Here is a 22415-nt window from a genome sequence, read left to right as displayed (position 1 = left end):
TATAACCAAATGTTATTTAATATCTTAAAAAGTAACACAATCCAAAATGGATATTTCACACAACACTACATAAACAACATGAACACAATATTACCATATGGAGGGACTTTCAAATATAGACTTACAAAAATCCCTGTCCTTTTTTTTTCTTTTAAGTTATTATACTAAGCATGACAAGTAATCATCATTTACAATATGGTACACTGACACGATAAAAACCATGTTACAAATGTGCTGTTATAAATCAGTAACATTAGGGAAGACATTTCATGAACTGTAATTATTTCATATGAAATACTATACAATATAAACAGAACATCCATCTTGGATGACCTTTACAGCAACCAGAGACCAAGTAATTTAAAATTTTTTTTTTTCAGTGCAAACACATTTTATTCAAGGCAGTCTTGGCTGCAAAACTCCTTTCTAACATACAGTAAATCCCACTTGCACTTAATTCATTTACCCTAATGCAATAGTCACATTCAGTCACTCAGAGAAAGATACCTGCAAAATTATGATCCCTTTAAACTTGACGTTTAAATTTAATTCTTTTTGAAAGTAGTATCTATGACAACTGCTCTAAGGACTTTAATTTGTAGCTGTCAATTCGTTCATGAAGGTGACCCTAGGGCAGCCCTATTCCTAACCCAGCAAGCGTGCACAATACTGCACAGTGTTCTGCCCTTCCAATGTGGAAACCGTGGCGGTGTGTCTGTATCTAGGCGGGGTGTGGGAAGGAGGACCTCAGAGGACAGAGAGTTGCTGCTGAGTGTGTACTTCATGACCAATCTCCTGAAATGTCAAGGACTGATATGGGAGGAGAGCTCAGGTCTTGCACTTAGTACTTTTTTGGTGGGAGCAAGGGAACGGGGGTGCCAAGATCCGCCTTGGGACACGGAGGTAGGCAGCTGTACGTGGACCAGCGAAGCTTCTATCTTGATGCTCTACCCAGCCTTCCAGAGTCACCTTATTCCAGCCCTCCAGTCATTGCTGCCTCGCTTGGAAACACCGCACTCCCTCGTTGGCATGATGTGTGTGTGTGTGTGTTTACATATGAAGCCAATAATGAGCAGTTAAAGCCCTGTAACTGATTATATACAATCATCAGAAGAAAGTTGTGCCTCCCTGGAGTCCTGCGGAATTTGGAATCTTGCAAGTCATCAACGGTAAGTCACAGAACAACTGTAAAGGTGCAGGATTATGTTTTAGGGAAGCCATCTCTGTGAATCTCTATCTGGGTGCTGTTGCAGAGATTAACTAGGGAGGTGCCAATGTTTGAAACACACACGGAAATTTAATAATGGATTTTTTTCCATGTATGCAATTTATAGAATGTCTCCCGAAAAAAAAAAAATCTATGGGAAAATATTGGATGCATCCTTAATACTATAAAACCTTCTGGGAGAGGAATGGGGCGACAGCTGATTCTTTTATCTTACTTGACAAAGCTCAGACTGATAATAATCTCTTTCCTGCCCATATTTTACTAGCCTAAAGCAAAACAATGTTTTTCCATGGTTTTGCATCCATCTTTCCTGTGCTCTAGCTTCCCCAAGCCCTAAACATGTGCAGAAGAGTCACTCACTATCAGAAGAGTGCTGGATGACTTTGACAATGGGCAGGGCAGTCCTGCGGGGAGGGGGAGGGGGAGGGGAAGGGGAAGGGGAAGGGAGAGATCGCCTCTGCTTGGGCCCACTGAGGTCTGACTTCAAGTTGGTTCTGTGACTGGCTCGTGGTAATGGAGAAAGATCCCTGTCAAGGATCTTCTGTCTCTGAATTTCAGAAAACACTTAGAACTGGATGAGCTTCCTCAGAAACCAGATCCTCCAAAGGAGGGCTCGATATATTGTACTGAATTTCTACTGTGCTAGGGAGCACTGTGATGAGTACTTGATAAAGTTTTTAATTAAAATTTGTTTCAGCACCTTCCACTGCCAGGAGCAGTCATTTTCCTGAAAAACGGCAATTGAGCACGGGAATTCTAGAAACCCAGCATGAAACTGTAAACAAGGGTGTGTATATCCAGATCTGCCTCTGACTGCAATGACATCTGGGTGGATTTGTCAGGCTCTCATTTCGCATGTCAATACCAGTGAGGTGTGCTGTGGTGTAAAATTCCAAACACCCTGAACTTTTTGAATGAAAATGGACAAAAGTGTAAAGTTGTATTTGTTTTCTTTGACTTTATTAGCACACATCAGAAAAATAGCATTGTATTTAGTGATTTCTCAGGATGGTCTATCAAACAGATAGAAAATAGATCATTGATAGCTGCCACTATGTTTCTGGATAATCTTAAGTCACTCCTTTTTATTGATTTCAAGTATGGGTATTACAAAGATGACCTGCTTTGTTAATTGTTTACGAATCTAAATGCTTTGGAAGCACTTTGAGATCCCAAAATAAACTAGGCAAAGTCATTATCAATTGTTGGTTTTTAAATCAAGCTCTGAATACTGCCCATGTTATAAATGGTGAGACTCTCAAAAAATGATCACTATTGTATTGTGAATAATATGCCTATAATTTAAGTTAAAAACTTTATTTTCAAGTACACTTGGTGGTGATAGTGGTTTATCCTGGGTAGAATTTCACAAAGCTGCGCCAGCCTAAAAAAGGAACGATGCTTCCGTTTCCACTGCACAGGTTTCTTTTCCCCATGGTGACTGCAATGCAATTTAAATTTACACTTTAGAAATGCTGGTTGGGTTATGAAAAAGAGAGATCTGGGAACAGCTGGTGTTCAGATCGTTGTTCCTCCAGATTAACTTTCAATGGAAGCTTTCTGAACTTGAGCTTCACAACATCAGAGAAGCAGTGATTTGTTGTTTTTGTCCTGCATGTCCCCTTTCACCTCTTCTACTTGTTTTCTCTGTCTGATGGCACCCCCCCATTTCATATGCTCATTATGGTCCCCTGAGATGTGCAAAATATATATAATGGAATACAAATGGTTTAACAGAAGTTGTGGAATGCACAGCACAGCTCTTTCAACTAAAGTGAAGTTTGGGCTCGATGTGGCAGCATGCGAGTGAAGGCGGGGCCCAAAGTGCTTCAGGGTGGCAGTCCAAATTTCCTGTGTGTCTTCCGTGACAGAAAGCCTATCCTTCAAATGAGATCTCAGGAGTCAACAGCTCACTAAATTATGTCTACAGCCTGGCTCTTCACCAGAGAACTTCTAGCAGGAATGGGAAGTGAGATGGGGGGGCACTACAATTTTTGAACTTCTGTTGACTCGTAACAAAATCAAGTGCGCTTTTGTGGGGAGGAGAGGAGAACACAGGATTACATCTGAAAGCCAAATAATGCTGCAGGAGGAAGCCATGGCCATGGGACAGTCATGAGTCCACATAGGCAATCGCCGACACACACACAGAGAAGGCCATGGCCTCGTGTGTAAGAAAGTTTCAGACTCTGCTTTTCTGAACGATACGCTTGAACACACGGCTGCCATTTCATCAAATTTATGGAGGTAGTTATATGTAAAAATAAAAATTACCATAAAGTAATATGCTGTATCATAATAATACATAAGTGTGCAAAATGCCGACAGATGTGTTGACCCTTTAACAGAGATTCAACCAAATTCAGTTTTGTAAACCTTTCAGTCAATAAACTCTAAGACTGGAATAAGCAGTCGTGGACACAAAGCTATGATTTCATGGAGGAAAAGGAAATTGGCGACGCTTGAAGGCCCCGGGGTGTGGGCGTTGTGAGTCTCACCCTCGTGGTGAGACCACCTTGGCATGACATCTGCTATGCGCTTCTGGCCACCAGTCTCCCCCATTCGAGAATCCTGATTAGACTCACACGGGAGTAGCATTTCTACACGGAACTTCTGCTTCTACAGCATCATCTTAAAAGTCCATCATTTCTACACTAATGGCTGCTGGTCTAAGGGAGTTTTTTTGTTTTTGTTTTTTGTCTTTTTTTTTTTAAATCATGTACCTCATAGCATCAGGCAAAGAGTGTACACATTTTATTTGAATAATGTCTTCTGTAAACCTATTTCTCACGAAATAGCGATAAACTCTTATTTTAAAGCTTCTCTTAAAGGTAATGCTTTCCTTTCCTGTTCACACAGCATTTAATTAGTTCAATGGCTACTTTCAGAGGACCAGCTAGAGGTTTTATGTATTGTTTCAATGGTTATATTATTTTTGAACTGATGGTATAAGAAAAATTTGAGAGCAGGGTTTTAGAAACAGTGAATTTAGACGGAAAAAATTAGTAACCGTATGGTATACAAGTCCCCAAGGAAACAGACTATGTAGTCTATTAGATACATTATCATTCCTTCTGGACATATTTAAGCAATGAGACAAACAATGGATTTCTGAGCAATCAAGGCATGCCTTGGAGGAAATAAGGCATGAGACTGAAAGCCAACTGGCTTAAGCATTTCAATGATGTGGGAGTTTACCAAGAAACATGTTGAAGTTTCACTACGATAAGCACAAAAAGGAACTCAGACTAAATGTGAGGAGTCCAGTTTGATCCAATGTAACTTCCAAATAACTGAAAAACCATGAGGGAGAATTCAAATGTTTCAAGAATTCATCCAACTATGTATATGACTGTGCTCTTTAAACAGATTGCTAGTGATTAACCCTAATAAGGAAACAGACGTGTCTCACAAATTTTATGCCAATTACTGAAATCTGAGGAGAAAATATTTTAGATTTATTTTTGGATATGTATATATTTTTATGGTGTATGGCTCCAAACAGCAGATGCCGCTAAACTAAATAAAACTTTATGTCAGATCCATTTATTTGTGTCATATGTAACCCTTTTGCAAGTAATTTTCCATTATCTACAGGTCTATTCCACTGTTCTCAGAAAATAAAGCATGGAAACTCCGAAATGTCTCTTTCCTATATGACTGAAATAGAATTATCTGTAATCCCTTTGCTGCTGGATCTTCGTATTCAACATGACATTGTAAAACAAAGCAAAATGTGAGCAAACCATTTTGAAATAAGTTGGGCTAATAACTATACATCCACCTAAAAAAAACACCTCCTGAAATTGGTTACAAAGTATCTTGTAAACATTACTCTGGCATAGTTCATGTATGCATAATTGTTATTCTGATAAGTTTTAGGGGAATACAAATTATGATTATACCACACTAGCAGAATGAACACATTCTGTTGGTTCATTACACGGGCACATGTATATTTCTAATCAAAAATTATTTTTTAAGTTTTCTCTATAGACATCTTCCCAGGAATCAAAGGCCTGAAGTTCAACTCTCCCTAAATTTGCTCTTTCCTATAACCACTAAAAATTATCTCCCACAGCCTAATTTAGGCATTCTATTTAAAACTACATAAAATAGATTTATGTCCTTCCATTAGAAAGAATAACATCCTCGGGCCATACTCTTCATTTGTATCACAAAGAACATTTTGCTTTTAAACAAACTAATTATTGTATCTACTATAGTAAGATAGGCTCATCGTAAGTATCACAAGGAGGAAATTATCTTCCTTCAATATTCGATTAATACCTTTTAAACGTCCACCTTACCTCTTCCATCACTTAGTGCTGTGCCCCAGGCAGACCGGGAATTCCCTTTCTGTGTCCGCTTCAGATTCAAAGGCCTATATTCCTGTTTGTGATTATGGAAGGTTAAAAATCAGACAAGCATCTGTTATACTCGAGCACAAAACCTTGAAAACAAACACTCCCAGTGTCTCCATTGCGACCCCTTCTCACACACTTCCATGGGCTCCTGCAAAATAGTGTCACGAAAACTCACAGTGAAAAATGACTGGTGCAAAAGCAATTCACACACAAAGGGTTGGGGTCCCATCTAGTCAGTTTGGCATTAATTTCCCTCAAGGTGGACCCTTGCATTTGACATTTTGTGGTGGCTTCGTTTTTTTTGTTTTTTGGAAGTGTCAAGGATCAGTTCTGTGGCACCATTTAACCACAGACTGGGAGCAACACGCATCTGTGGCATTTTAAAATGGAATTGGCAACTGCATGACATTGAAAATGCATATTACACTTACAGTGTCTAGACTTTCCTATGTGTGCTCAGATACAATTAGTGAAGCAAAAGTATACATATCACCCCTACTGCTATTCAGTTGCTACAGCGCCATAAATGTGAAAAGCAATATTCTGAAATAAAGATTTTTGTTTTTTTTTTTTTGCCCTAGCCTACTTAGCAGCACAGTTTAAGTAAACACAAAAACTGTGGTTGAGATGCTTGTCTTTCCAAAGATGTAAACATCAGTCCCAGTGTCGTAAACTTTGCTGTATCGAATGAGACAGAAGATCTGAGGCAGAATGACTATCACACACTAGTAACAGAAGCTTGCAAGCAGCTGGAAGGTTTCTGTAATTTCTCAGCTTCATTTGTCGGGGGATCCGTGCTCGCTCGGAAGCTGAAGGCTGGGCCAGCTCCGCCATGGGCTGGGCTCAGAGCAGGGTTCTGTCGACGGTTACTTTCAACAATGCTTGATGTGTTGGAAGCCAGGCTCTCCCGAGTGCTAAAAGAGTAAAAAGGGGTTGTTTTGTTTTGTTTTGAACATAAATAATTATATATTGAGCCCCAGAGGAAGAGCAAATGATGTCATTAATGGATTTCCTCTGTTAGTTCACAATGTCATATCAATGTACATCTCAACTGATTATTCACATATGCCTCTCTATCATAGGCCCCAGAAGCTTCCACAGACATGTTATAATCAGCAGCATGCTAAGTGAATAGAGGGTTTTTAAACAGCTAAGTGCACTTTGAAATGTCTTCCCCTTCTTTTCACATTTAAACAAACAACTTCAAAATGTGAGGTGACAGTTATTGCATTAGTTTTGAAAATGAATACTCAAATATATCTAAGTCATGATTTCATTTCAGACTTAAAATTCCATGGCATAACTGCTCTTGAATAAGCTCTAACGATTTCATTTTCATCAGATTTTGACTTGGGTGGACTCGAAGCATGCCACTGGTTAGCTGGCTACACTGATGGGGAAAAAAATTGTTTTTAATGCTTTACACCTGTTTCAAATTTTAACACTTTGGTTAAAATATGTGATATTTTCAGATAAAGGACTTTAGATTTTTCCCATTCTTTTGTGAAGTTTCATTTCTGACCCCTTTAGCAGAAATATTTTCTTTTTAAAAGAATTCTTATAGAATGGAGGTGGTTTTGATGGACTATTATGTAGCCATAAAGAAGGACAAAATTATGAACTTCACAGCAACCTGGATGGAGTTAGAGTCTACAATACTGAGTGATCTATCACAGAAACAAAGAACTGAGTATCACAAGTTCTCACTCACAAGTGGACCTTGAACAATTATCATAATACTATAAGAAGAGGATCGGCAGTAGTGGGAAACTGCCAGGGGGTGGGGCGGGATTGGCAGTAGTGGAAATCTGCTGGGCGAGTGGGGGCACACCTCATTAACAAGGGGACCTGCATAATGAACACTTGTAGACCTAACCCTGAATTGTACCCCACATCTTTGAAATAAAAAATTGGGCCAGGCTCGGTGGCTTAGCCTGTAATCCCTGCACTTTGGGAGGCTGAGGTGAGTGGACTGCCTGAGCCTGCAGGTTCGAGACCAGCCCTGGCAACTTGGTGAGACCTCGTCTCTACAATAAATCAGAAATTAGCTGGGCGTGGCAGTGCGTGCCTGAAGTTTTGGCTACATGGAAGGCTGAGGCGGAAGGAGCCCAGCAGGTCGATGCTGGGGTGGCCATGAGCGTGCCACCTCATGCCAGCCTGGGCAACGGAGTGTGACTGTAACTGAAAAAAAAAAAATTAAAAAGAAAAAAAAGAATAGAGGTGTTTTAAAGATTTATATTTTGATTTCTCTTCTAATTTTTTTAAGCTATAAATATTTGAATCTATTTTATTGCTTTAAGCAAGTTAGAACATTTATGATTTCAAATGTATAGGGCAATGGCAGACATAAGATCACTGGATCTGAAGAGGGGAACCGAACAGGTTTCATATTCAAGATCCTCAACATAGCTATAAAAAATGTAATGGCTTACCCAGAGGTTGAAGAAGCCATAAGCATTCTCAAAACACCCATCCCATGGGGTACAGTCAATGTTTAGAAAGTATTCTATGAGAGTTGTTCCCCATAACAGATTTAAGCCTGCTCCAGCTAGTCAACAGGTCAAACTCCTATAGTGAAGACATTCTCTTTTCTCCTCTTTCATTCCCATCTTAAGCTGATAGCTATTTTATCTGAATACTATATCCTGACAACTCTTTCTAACACATTATTTAAGGCTAAGTCCTCATGGCCTTGAGTTTGCTTCTCCCCATGAAGACAAGAGTTAGTTGTTTAAAAGGCAGTTTGTTCGTCAACTATCAAATAGGCAACTGGACCTTTCTTGAATGTAGAGGGTATCTCCAGAAAGTTAGACCATTTATAAAGATAAGTCAAGTTCTTTCTTTATGTCTATGGTAAATCTAGCCACGCCTAAGGGATACTCCAAAATGTCATCCCTGAAAGGATGGAAAGGTGCCAGACTTATCTACTTACCTGCCTGACACCTTCTCTAAGAAAATTCATCAGTAACTCACCAGAACTACAACTGAGGCATGGGGTCAGGTGAAGGAAGGAGGAAGGGCAATAAATATGGAGAACCTCAAAGATTTCAAGACACATTCCTTCCATTTCATTCTTAATCATAATGGTAAATTTTTGTAGTATTTGAATTCCTTATCTCTAAACTGGGTAGAGTCACGACGTGATTTACCTGCTCACAGGGTGACTGTGAAGAAGAAATAAGGATCAATGAAGAATTTGTGCACTAAAAAGCTACAAAAATATACATTATTTGTTATACATCGAGTAATGAACTAAATAGTGAGTGTGAGTTGCCTTGGGAATTGATATTTACTAATGACATCTTTTCTATGCATTTTAAGGCCCAAAGACCAACTTCTAAAACCAGCTTTAAAGAATTGGCTTAACATTTATTATGTGCTATATGCCAGGCATTGTAAATACCTATCATTGCAATGGACCATCTATGCTAGCATCTGTCTCTACTGTAAGATTCTTTTTACCATCCTCAATCATATCCAACATATTAATAGTGACAAATATATACAATACTCCAGTTTCTCCACAGAACATATTTCATTATTGTTGTAATAATAATGATTGCAGTCTGTGACACTCTCACTGAGGGCTCTGGAGATGATGATGAAAAAGTTAATGAAGATGAAATGTTACAGTAAGAATATTCTTCAAATTTAAAAGTGTGTGTGTGTGTGTGTGTGTGTGTGCGCGTGTGTTTTAAAGAGAACTCATGGAGTACAACCTTAAAGTAAGCTTTCAGGATTTTACAGGCAGGAGAAATGACCCATGCGGCTGTGTTAGTCACTGTCCTGCATGCGTGTGTCCCCAGGCTTCTCCGTAGCACATGTTCATGCAGTACATTAAGCAGACACATCCCTGGAAGCCTCTCTGATTTTCATACTGTGTTTACCAACCAGGTTTTGGCCTCAGATTTGGACTAATAGGCTTTTCACGGCAAGAATTTTATTTTCAATATTAGATCTCATAGCATAGTTTGAGTTTCTTTTTTTCCTTCTCAATATTCTGTAATTCCAACAAAGGGGGTTAAATAATTTCGGAAATGTGGCTGGGCATGACTTCTGAGCCAGCATCAGAATCCTGGGGTGTGGAGAAAAATCTTCTTTTTGTATTTTTTTTTATTCGGTTTTAGTTGCTTAGTGAGTTATTTATTCAAAGTGTCTAATAAATGGGGGGGGAATATAATGTGAGTCACATTTGTAATTTTAAATTTTCTTGCAGCCACTTTTTTAAAAAGTTAAAGGAAACAAGTGAAATTTATTTCAATAGCATAATTATTAAACCAATCTTCAAAATATTATCATTCCAACATGTAATAAACAAGAAAATTATTAACAAAACAAAAGATTCCCATGTCTTACAGCGATGGAAGGGTATCAGCATGCTAAATAATGTTATTTGACTAAAATACTCCTCATACTGGTGAGCAAAACTCTTTGTAAGTCAAATATTCTTTGTAGAACATCATAATACATTAAAAAGACAGTGACTCTATTAAGGTGTAAGAGAGTAAGTTTGTCACCCAGCGTCTAATCAAAGAATATTAGGTATAAAAGGGGTAAAATTAGGAATATTTCTGGTAGATCCACTAACTGCATGAAATTTACGGGTGATATCTGTATTACATAGAGAAAATTCTACCTACTATTAGTGGACAGATGTGTGGCTAATGTGTGAAGGTTGTCTCCTTAGAACAACCTTTACCTTCTACCATGACAAAGTAAGTACATGTATGTGAAACATAAAAAGAAACTTACTTCAAGAAATAATCCCAGTCACGAATTCTATATTCTGTACCCCAAATTTAGAGATAATAAAATATAATCTGTGGAGATACTGGTTCAACCATTTCATGAATATTTCTGTTTACCCTCAAACAAACAAAAAACTTCCAGCAAAAAACCAAAACTATTCTGCAATGGTAAGTTTTTGAGTTGGAACCCATTATGTTACTCCCATTGTCTCTTTAGTAACTATCTCTGGAGTATGGCGGATTTCTGTCTCTGGAAGCCCAGGGGCCAAAAGGGCAATGTGAAGGGTTTGAGACAGCTGTGAAAAGCAGGCAGGCAGGCAGCATCTACATAATAGTTAACAGCAGAATGGAAAGATAAAGGCAAATAAACCACGCCTTCCATCACTGATGGCTTTGAACCTCCACCATGGCTGGCGAGCCTTCAGTTATACTTATCTGGTATCCATTACTAGAAATTCAAGAGGAAAGAAAAGAGAAGAACAGCAAAACAGGATAAAAAAGATAGGTGAAATAAACTAAGATCTGATTTGCGATAAAAACTATCTAGCAAAAATAGTTTCTTAGAAAAGTAGCTTAGTAGGTCAGTGGTTCTCGGGCGGAGGGCCACGGGTCCCTGAAGTCTCAGATGTTCCTCAAAGGACGGGAAAAGGAGAATGCGACTTCTCATTTCCCACCATCTGTTCAGATGTTAGATTTCCACACACATGCCAACTTGGAAGAAAGGCTCTATGACCAAAATAATCATAATCCCAATCAAGAACCAGCCTTTCAAGAAACCACAAAGGCCTAATATGATTAGGCCTAAACGGATGAATGATTCCCAATTCTGATATTGCCAAGCTCTCTTCCAAAATTATCCAGAGATACGGTGAAATCATCATGACAGAATTAATTTTAATTCTTAATAATTAAAATAAATATACAAAACATAATCCTATCTGAGTACTTGTTAAAATGATAAGTATAAAATCTTGGGAACCAGAGCTCACGAGAAAGGTCAATCTCTCGTAGTATTTCTGCATCTCAGAGTCACCAATCTGGAGTAAAATTTAGAAGGAGAATTAGATCCCATGTTGCTCTTTGAGAAGAAGGAAGAGTGAATGAGAAAAAGGAAAGTTGCATAGACCCTTGTTTGCTTTCTTAACTCCTGAACAACTTCAGAGTTTTGGATATCACCATTGGATATTACAAATTCTCAACTGTCGACTGTTTGCTGAGTGACTAACCTACTAAAAAGAGGATACTATGGTCAACCTTCCTAAACAGGTTGTGCCAATCCTGCAGGAGGAGAAATAAAAGCTCTGGCACATGCTTTGATCTAAAAGAGCACAGGCCCCTAACCTTGCTGTGACAGGAGCCAGTTTCCACCTCTCTGTAGCCACATGGACGGTGAGAGGACGGATAGGACAAGAGGGACAGGCTGCACAGAAAGCAGGAATCACAATGGCAACAAGCTTCTAGACCCACTAGAAAGGTTTTGATATCTGCTTACTAGAGGACATCCCCCAATCCTAGCATCAGTCAGTTCACTCCCAACCCCTACCTCCCACTGACTATTCATTGTAGTCAAAAAGTTATTGTTGGAGAGCTTAAAAAACCCCTTCCTTAGCATAACAGCCAACATGAACACAGAATAAAAAATACTGGGAGCCGGGCTCGGTGGCTCAGCCTGTCATCCCGCGGCTTTGGGAGGCTGAGGTGAGTGGATTGCCTGAGCCCGCGGGTTCGAGACCCGCCTGGGCAGTGAGACCTCATCTCTATAATCAATCAAAAAATCAGCTGGGCGTGGTAGCGCATGCCTGTAGTTCCGGCTACTCGGAAGGCTGAGGCGGAAGGATCGCCGGAGCCCAGCAGGTCGAGGCTGCGGTGGCCGGGAGCGGGCACTGCACTCCAGTCTGGGCGACAGAGTGAGACTCCAACACAAAACAAAACAAAAAACCAAAAACCAAAACCAAAACAAAAAAAACTGGGAAATGGTGGTCTTAGTTAGATTGGACTGATGCAAGTTTGAGGGAAGGAGCCAACCCACCAGTCCAGATTGGTGATCTCTACAGCTGCAGAAACATTTTTTTCAATTCCTGAAAAAGAAGTCAGAAATAGGTTGCTAACGATACAGCTCATACAACTCTTAACCCTCATTCACAGGACAGAGACTGTGAAATCAAAAACTTTTCAAGTAATCTGCAGAAAGCCCCAGGCCCTGATAGGTGTATGTGTGTGCAGAGAGACACCTCTCCCTACCGTGGGGAGTTGAATCCACTGTCCACCGTGATGCTGCTGCTGTCCATGCTGTCGAGCCGGGCTGAATGGGTGGCTCTCTGGTTGCTGCTGCTGTCGGTTTCTTTTGGGGCAAGAAGGGTGAGGTTCTTCTCAAATTTCCTCTGCAAGTCTCTTTCCTTCTCCCTCTCGAGGAGCCACTGCATGGTACCCACATCATCTCTGTTTTTCTCCTCCTCTGTGTTCTTGTTTGCCCCTTCCTCAGAGTCGTCATCATCGGAGACGTTGTAATAGTCAAAAGAGGTTTCCTGGTTCCCTCCTGACTCCTGCTGACGCTGGGATGCCGGCACAGCCTGTGCTGCCGAGGTCCCCAGGGAAGGTTCCAGTTTCTCACATCGGCCCGGCAGTGCGTCAGCAGGTGTCTTCGGGTGAGATTTGAGGAGGGACAGGCTGGATTTGTGATAACTGTTTACAGACAAGGTGCTGTGAAGAGGTTTGAACAGTGTGTCTTTGCTGAATATCTCTTTCCTCTTGTCCAAGCTGCTGGGCTCGGCGCCGTGGTGCTGGATGAGGCGTCCGTTGGCCATCCCCTCAGCCGCGCTGCCCGAGGCGGCTGGGCCCCCACCTGGCCCTTTGGGGGACTCCTCCTTGTGCCCTACAGGCTCCCTGGAGGAATGGGGGGCCTGCCTATCGGACGGGGACAGCTTTTTCACCCCTTCTGCCAGGGTCAGAGTGTCGTGGTCCTCCTTGTTCTTTCCCAGAGGAGAGGGCGCCGTGAGCACTGTCTCACTAGAGGTGTTGCACTGGAAATAATCGTCTGTGGCTGCTTTTGTTGGACAAGAGTTGAGTTCACCATAGGAGGGCAAACTCTCGGGGGGTTTGCCTGGCTCCAGAAGGCTACAAGCACTGGAAGGCTCCTTGCCGCCACTGATGATTTCTGGGATACACACTTCTTTATAGCTGGTGGACGAAATGTGAGCCCTCTGATGACCAACCGTCTGCGCAGGCCTCAAAGTACTGTCATCGATGTAGGATTGGCTGGGGGCCTGGTCGTCTTGGCTGCAGCCTTCGGCAAGGTCTTCAGGGGTCCCCAGAGAAGACGCTCCCAGAGGGCCTTTGGAATTATCCATCGATCTAGATCTTTCCTTGGCTTTGTTGGATCTCTCATTCCTGGACCTTCGGTCCTGGGTATGGCTGTGGCTCCGGTGAACTTTTGAGTGGGAGCTTCCCCGGGAAGGTTCAGGAAAAGGCATCTCAGTTCTCCTTTTGGCCAGTTCTCCAGACACATCCCATTCTGGCGTCATGGGGAAATGGGACTCAATCACGTTTGTGCTGCTGTGCATGATAAAGTTATCTCCCTTGTGCTCGATGATGAAGCAGCCTTCCCTGGGGGCCCTGGTGAGAGGGTCACAGAAGTCATACTCTCTTTCACCGGGGATATCCAGGTGGGAACCATCGGAAGGGTCTCCCTTGGACACTCGGGTCTTGCTGTGAGACCGAGACTTTCCGTGGGACTTCCGATGCGTCCGACTCTTTTTACTTCTTCCGCTGTGATGGGCGGACGACCCAGCTTTACTTCGCTGGGCCTTTTCTTCCTCAAGCTTCTTCATTAGTGCAGTGTGTCGCATGACGTTTTCCACGGTCAAGTCTGGGTTGATCCGCCTAATAATTTCCATCTCCACTTCCCGAGGGATCGTGGTTGGCGTGTCCTCATCTCTCAGGGGCCACTCTTCAGGAGGAAACTGGGCAGAAAAATTGGCCAGCTGTTTGGTCTTGTCTTTTTTAAAACTGAGCCGGAATAGCTTGAGCCCAAATTTTTTGGACTGCTTCTCGCTATCTTTAGGTTTGGAGAGAGTTTCTGTCTTATAGGAAAAATTGACAGTACTTTTGCTCTTTTCAGTGGGTGGCACCTGGCACAGAGAAGGGGGGCAGTAAGGGTCCTTGCAGTCCTTGGCAGACTTCCTCTGCAGGGTCGACGCATGCATGTTGTGCAGGTCTTCTCGGCAGCAGTGGCAAGAGTCGCAGTGGTTTCTGGGCAGTGTCCTTTCCCGGACACAGCCTGAGGCAGAGGGCGTCATGGTTCCGGGCTGTGGAGAGGTACACTGAGACCGGTCAGGTATCCTCTCGTCCAAATGGTACCATTTACTGTTAGTTCTTATGAGGGAAGGAGTTATGAAGTAAGTCTGTGGGGTCACAATGAAGTAGCCATCTGGAGTTGGATAGATCTTCCTCTCCCGTACCAGTGTGTTCAGCGTGTGCCGCAGAATTTCTTGGCTTGGGGTTGGAACACCTAAAACCCAATAAACAAACTTGTAAGAATGAAGAGAGAACAGGTTCTTGATTCCCGACATTCAGAATCCTATTGGTTTTGCCAAGATTCAAAGTGTCATCATGTGGCAGATAAGGCGGATTCAGACAAACATGTTCGTTAAGTTTAACAGGCATTCTAGTTTTGAATCTGGTAACTGTTATACTACTACCTAAAGAATGAGAAAATAGAAAAGCTGGGAAGAGAGAGGTGGAAGGTAGACAAAGTTAGATTGCCACTGTTATTACAAAGCCTGAACTAAATCACGAAAGACAGAATATTTTTAAGTGAGAGAAAAAATGATTTATATAATATGATATAAATGTACAGAAAAGCCTTTTTCAATAAAAGCAACTAGAGAAGCAGAGTTAAAATAGCTACCTTGGTAATGAAAACAAATCTACCATATGTAGAGGATACCACATGGAACAACTCCATATGCTCATTTCAAAAAAAAATTACATTTACTTAATAAATTTAATTTTATAAATTATGTAAAAGGACAACTAGACTTGACCACTGTTTATGAAGTACCCTCTAATTTAAAAATCATCACCTCCAATTCTGAAACTGGCTATTGCACTGGTGAAATTCCAGTGAGAACACTCTTATTTCAGGCATAAGTCAGCGAGGTGGAGGGGTTTTTTTTCCTCATTTCTAAACAGAGAGCCCTAATAAACACAAAGTAAAAGCTTTGACACTTTATTATCTGTTTGTCCAACATTCCTATATTTGCTAGAAGAGAAATCCCAGAAAAAAAGATAAAAGCTTCTGTGTACAATGACTGATATTGCTTTCAAAGGATTTTGTGTGCATGTTTATGCCTTGTCTACCTTAAGAGATGGAATTAAGAGTATACATTCCGGGAGTATAAATCCTCTAGGTCACAGCCTGTTTATTTTATTTTATGGATATTTATCATTCCTCAGTACTGGCTAGGCACATGAAGAGTGATAATACTTTTAAGAGTGATCTGAATGATATAATTTGGTTGAATCATATAAAACTGCCAATATTTAATTTAACTGTGTCTTACCCACAAAAAGGGCAATTTCATGTGGTCCAACCTAACACGAGTAAGGCAGTGTAATTTGGAGATGAAAAGCTTGAATTCTAGAGCCAGACTGTAGAATTGAAATCCCAGACTCCACCACCACTAGCTGGTGACACTGGATCAGTTTCGGGCGTGCCCCGTTTGTGTGTTGAAATCCTAATCCCTAATCTCCCTGTCAAATGTGACCTTAGTTGGAGAAAGGGTCGTTACAGAGACAGTCAAGTTAAAATGAGGTCATTAGGCACTAATCCAATATGATTGATGTCTTTCTAAAAAGGAAAAATATTGACTCAGAGACAGGCCTAGAAAGAAGATGCTACCCAGAAGCCAAGGAGAGGGGCCTGGAATCGCTTCTACTCCCATAGCCCTCAGAAAGGACCAACCAATCTGCTCACATCTTGATACTGGACTTGTGACCTCCAGAACGATAGGAAAATACATTTCTGTTGTTTAAGTCACCTTCATTTTGTTACAGCAGCCTACAACAAACAGAGCTGGAGTCACCTTAGGCTACTTAACTTCCTGAGCCTCTGTTTACTGTTATCGAAATGTGGACAGTAACAATACCTACCCTTCCAGAGCTATTGTAAGTCTAAATGAGTTTGGTATATGTTGAACAGAGCCAGACACACAGTGAGTAGGCAATAAATATTAGCTATGAGTTAGTCTCAACTTTGGGATAGGCCCCATGGAATCCAAATTACCTTCAAAGAACATTATGCAGCAACCTAGAATAGCTGGCTGAGCTGAGAAAGTTTGGGTACCCCCAATCCTTCCCAAACTACAAAAACAAGAAATAAAGGCTCAAGAAGTGGCCTGGGATTCTCAAGGGGAGAATATCCAGGAATATGAGGTAACATACACACGTCTTGTGTTACCATCTTCAGAAGGCATCCTTAAGTGACTGAGAAAGAACAATGAGCACTGTTCATAAATAACGTATTATTTAATATCATCACTGAATTTTTGTATCACATATTTTCCTTTTGGCCTAATGCTCTCCTCTTGATAAGTGTACATTGGTTCTTTTACAAATGATTGTAAGACTGGTATGATAAAATTTGTCTTGTGCAAAACAGAAATGAATTCCAACTGAATTAGCGATACGACCCAAATCATACACATGCACGCAATTCTTGAGCATCATGATAAAACAAAAAAATGCTTGCACGTAAGGTAAGCAACTTACAAGAGCTTCTACAACCTATTGACAATCAGGGCCTTCTGTCAAGTAAGTGCAGGGGACACCATTCACATGGAATACAACTCCTGAGACGAGGACATGTCATCTGCATCATATTCTCACAAATGATGCCTACTTTACTGTGTGGCACAACAAACCACAACAACAAGACCATGTTTAAAACTGACTATCTCTCAAATGGTAGCCCACTTTTAGTCAACATTTTAACAAAGTTTTCCAAAGCATTTTAAGGTTTATTGCTAAGAATTCACGATTGACCAGTTTACCACGGCTGCTAATTAAGGAAAGTTGAGGTGTATAGTTCTTAAAAATAATGATTACCATATACAAAAATTCAGGTGTATTTGCTGTTGACTGCAGGCCTTCCAAACGACGATCTCAGAAAATTCATGAGGCTATGCAGAATGATGACTGCAATGTAGTCTTCTTCATTTACCTTCAAGAACAAATTCTTTGGTTGTTCTCAAATGAAGAAATAAAAGAGTTTCCATAGAGAACTGGTATTTAAGTTTCTTTTATGTCTTGTATTTCCAGGTGTATCAATCAAATCATGTTTAATTTGAAAAAACAAAGCAGAAACACTCTTTGTTTTCTGTTCAATTTGCCATGCTTCCTTCCGCCTGTGAGTTTTCGAAGACTTAACTGAAAGTTGCTGATATTTATGATTACTATTTATAGTTATTGATATTTTTACTTGTCGATGAAATCCACCAGAAATATGTTGGGTTGACCTGAAAAAGTGATGGCTGTGATGGATGTCTAACGTTTGCATATCCCATCACTTCCAGATTCAACTCCTAAAGTTCATCATGAATTTGGATTTTGAGGGCTTAAAGAACAAAGATAGTCTTTACATCCTCACAGGGCTGAACCTGACCTCTCTCCTTTCGACGCCTCTGCATCTTCCAAAGCAAAAATAGATATTTATAAAAACACTGCATGACAACGTGATGTTACTTAGACCTACATAGTGCTGTAAACCTGCAAATCTGACACTCAGAACAAAGAGCACATATACATGTTCTATTTGTTCAGCATTTTAGGTGAAAACGTTTAATGGGCATCTTCAGACTGTTCTTGTTGGTAAAGAATGCTGGCTGAGGGAGAATTCAGTAAGAACCAGGCTCGGTGTGGTGGTTCATGCCTGTAATCCCAGCACTTTGGGAAGCCGAGGTAGGAGAACTGCTTGAGCCTGGGGGTTTGAGGCCAGCCTAGAAAACCGTGTTTCTACAGAAAAAAAATTTGAGCCCAGGAATTTGAGGCTGAGGTGAGCTGTGATTGTGCCACTGTACACCAGTCTGGGCAACAGAGTGAGTCCTTGCTCTAAAAAAAGAACCAATGCAAGGGGATGTACTGGAGACAGAACAGCGTGTATAACGTTAACATTCTCCAGCAATCTCTTAAGTTGACTTCAACTCTCCTACTCAGTCTTGTAAGTCTAATCCTATGTCCCCGAAGGTCAGTCTTCCTCCCTGGAAGATCCAATGTAACAACTTAACAAGTACTAGCCCAATTTAAATGCTCATCCCATTCTGGATGAATGGATAAATAGTTATTTAGAAATCTGAGAAGCAAGTATTTATTCTTTTTAAACCTTTAAAAATATTCTTGATCCTGTAATGAAAGCTAGTATCGAAAAGTTGTTGAGTTGGTTTTTCAAAAACTCAGCTGTACAGAAAAGTGATCAAAAGGTTTAAGTTTCAGTATCTAAGACATTTTTACTAGAAGACTTTTCACTAAAAACTTTCTTTATAATATGGATGTCCAAAACAGAAACAGAAACCAAATTCTAGACTATTCTTTTTAGTTATAAAATACGCATTAAATATGAGAATTCATATATTTTAATAATATTTAGACTTGAAAACTTCACTTTCAAGTAATAAGATATAAAAGAATGAAATACTTTACTCTTAACTTTAAAAAACAAAAACATCAGCAATATTTACACCTCTCCAGAGTTGTAGCATTGTCACTGAAAACACATTTTTCGAATAGAATCTGAATAGTGTATTCTAAAGTGCTTTGTTCTGCTGTAGCTGAAGTGACAGGCAAAACAAAGGCAAACAGATCGAAGGAAAGAAAGGGAAGCAGGGGAGGAGGTAAGAAAGGAAAGAAGGCAGGTAGGCAGGCAGGCACGAAACAACAGCTCATTCATTAGGCAATACTCATTTAAAATCTGAGCGCTTTGCTGCACAAGATTTTAAATAATTACCACCATGCGCTAGACCAGGGGTCAGCAAACTTTTCTGTAGAGCTGTATAGCAAATATTTTAGTTTTGTGAGCCCTATGATCTCCATTGCAGCTGCTCAACTCTGCCACTGTAGCAGAAGAAGCCAAAGATAATGTACAGACCAACAGGCATGGCTGTATTGTAATAAAACTTTATTGACAAAAACAGGCAGCAGGCCACAGGAGGCCTCGCGGCCACAGATTACAAACCCCTGCCCTAGATTTAGGCTTGTACAGTGTACTAAAACTCATCAGTGTTATGTAGAAGAAAAAGGTTTAATTTGCTCCTCTCCGTCCATATGAAAACCAAGGCCTTGGGATTTGAGTTCACTTCCCACAAAAGCTAGCAAAGCAATTATCCTTTTAAGTACAAATGACATGGATTATGCTGCAAAATTTCCCAACTTAGTGATACTGTTGTCAGTTGTTGGACAGTGATGAACTCTTTATTATTACATACTAGCTTTGTGTTCTTTAGTTATTTTACAGCCCAGAAATGGGAGGTACATAACCAATTTCAAAATGGCTATGTGATCTCTCTCATGAAGTTATATAAAAACATAAGAATTTAAAAGCTGCCAAGTTGTTTGATGTCAGAAGTAGCTACCCACTGACAAGGCCAAAGGAAGGGCCTTCCCGGGAGAGCATTGTGTTTGCAAGCAGCATCTGTCATGGCTCAGATAGCTCTCACCTGCGGTTCTGCTTATCTTACTACTAAAAAGAAAAGGGTCTGCCTTGAACTCAACAAATAGAGACCATCAGACAGTGAGATGTATCCAGAGATTATAAATGTTACAAAATTTAAGATAATTTTTAGGTTACAAGGGCGGGCTCATGTTAGTTTCTGAACTGTATACAAAATATAAAATATGTGAATTAGAATACTGAAAAAGGAGGAGAAATCACAGGGAGATAAAAAATTTCTGAGGGGCAAAAGGAAAAATGAGGAGTCTCAATATGGTCTATTAGGTCACAATTTAGCTTAAAATTAGTCCTTCTGTCCTCTCCTCCATGTGTGGGGTGTACTCCCCCACACCCTGACCTTGAGATTGACCGAGTTTGCTCTGGTTAGTACCATGAGAGCAGGTGTGAAGGGCTTGTGCAACAGGCTTGTGCTCTTGTGCCTCTGCCAACTCCATGAGCAAAATCCACCGCACTTTGGCTCCTTTTCTGAAGGGGATGGGGTCCAGGCAGAGCAGAGCCACCCGGCTGGGCCCACCTGGATCAGCTGACTCCAGGGAACCCACAGACACATGTGAGAAATAATCCTAGCACTTTGGGTATTGTATGCTTACTGGATGGTCCTGGAGTTCCATGGTTGTTTGTTACCTGGCATCGTTGCAGCAAAAACTAACTGATTCTGTCAACAGTTTGCATTTACTGAGGTCTCTAACTAAGTGGAATGAAAGTGTATCACGTGTTCATTTTCTTTTTCTCTTTCTTTTTTTTTTTTTTGGAGTCTCACTCTATTGCCCAGACTGGAGTGTAAGGTGTTCATTTTCAATATAATCTCCACTTCAATCTAGGAGTAGGCTGAGTTCACACCAAGCTGGAAAACTGGTGGGCCCATAATGTGTTTTCTTTGACCTGCTTGTTGCTGGCATGCACATGCTAAAACGTGTATGCACACACTTGCCAATATTTAAAGAATTCTAGCAATTTCACTTAAAAGTAAATTTACCGATTCCCTTGAAAAATGAGGCTTGGCTCCTCTGGCAGGATTCTCTATTTGAGGGTGGGGTGGCAAGACGCTGGAGCTGGACAGTGGCTGCCTCCCAGAGACGGGCACATATTCCCTTGCTTGTCATCATTCCTAACGCCTTCCAGCACTGGAAGTATCAAATATCATTCACACAGCAGCTGGCCTGCTGCCTTCCTTTTATAACATTTAAGAGAAAAGAAAATACTTATATTTTTCTTTTAAAATAAAATCATAGCCAGGTGTGGTGGCTCAAGCCTGTCATCCCAGCACTTTGGGAGGTAGAGGTGACAGGATTGCCTGAGCCCAGGAGTTTGACACCAGCCTGGGCAACTTGGTGAGACCTCGTCTCTACAATAAATCAAAAAAATTAGCCGGGTGTGGTGGCACATGCCTGTGGCTCCAGCTACTTGGAAGGCTGAGGCAGAAGGATCACCTGAGCCCAGCAGGTCGAAGCTGCGATAGCTCTGAGTGTGCCATTGCACTCCAGCCTGGGTGACAGTGAGATTCTGACTCAAAAAATAAAATAAAAAATAAAATAAAATAAACTGATTTATCAAATATTTTCTTAAAACTCATCAAGTCATGCCTCACACAGAAGATATGTTTATTTTTGACATTTCTCTTTGTGTGGTTTAAATCCTTGAGATCAAAATTGTCAGCTGTTTTTGACTAGCTCCGTGAGCCCTCATGTTCATGTATTTAAAGAAGGTTGGCTGAGAGGAAAGGATCGCCAGAGCCCAGCGGGTCGAGGCTGCAGTGGCCAGGAGCATGCCACTGCACTCAGTCTGGGCGACAGAGTGAGACTCCAACTCAAAAAAATAAAATAAAATATAAAAAATAAGAAAATAAAGAAGGCTGGACTATAAAGGCTCAGTGGAATCTGGTCATTTTTGCCAGATACTCCAGAATTCTGATTTAATTTCTTTCTCTCATTGCCAATTTAAAAAGTATTACAGCTAAAGCAGTTAAATTATTTCATTAAACTATTTTTGATGTAATACAGGTGCCTTGATTTTTAATTATAGAAATGAATAATTTTTTCCTATTTAAACATGAGAGGAACAATTCATCTGAAGTCCAAGATCAAGCAAGGCACACATCAGTTTGGAAAGTGTTATGTTCCTTTCTCATTACCTGGGAAACATGTTGTCAGGTGCTCCATCAGTGCTTCCTGGGTGACAGGTTTTCTTGCAGAGTTCATTGCTGAGATGGCCAAGCAAAGGATTTCTCCAAGTGGAATAAACTGAGACTGACTGATGGGAGACATACTGATTGGTGATACATCACCTGCAGAAAGACAATTTTCAAGTGAGTAGCTCATTAAAAGACCCAGTTGGCTGTCATGTCCACACCT

At 40.8% G+C, this 22415-nt stretch overlaps 1 protein-coding gene across 1 annotated transcript; it reads right to left on the bottom strand.

Annotated features, from left to right (window-relative positions):
• On the bottom strand, window positions 1-22415 carry STOX2 (storkhead box 2). The gene is made up of 3 exons (XM_008050453.1): window positions 22196-22415; window positions 12585-14850; window positions 1-6509 (listed from the first exon to the last, which is right to left on the bottom strand). The coding sequence occupies exons 1-3, from the start codon at window positions 22380-22382 to the stop codon at window positions 6314-6316; spliced, it is 2649 nt and encodes an 882-aa protein (XP_008048644.1). The 5' UTR covers window positions 22383-22415; the 3' UTR covers window positions 1-6313.

This window comes from Carlito syrichta, unplaced genomic scaffold (genome assembly GCF_000164805.1).
Source record: "Carlito syrichta isolate Samal-C Ts95f unplaced genomic scaffold, Tarsius_syrichta-2.0.1 Scaffold147036, whole genome shotgun sequence".
NCBI lineage: Eukaryota > Metazoa > Chordata > Mammalia > Primates > Tarsiidae > Carlito > Carlito syrichta.
The sequence above is the reverse complement of the archived record's forward strand: the minus strand, read 5'-3'. Positions and strand labels throughout refer to the sequence as shown.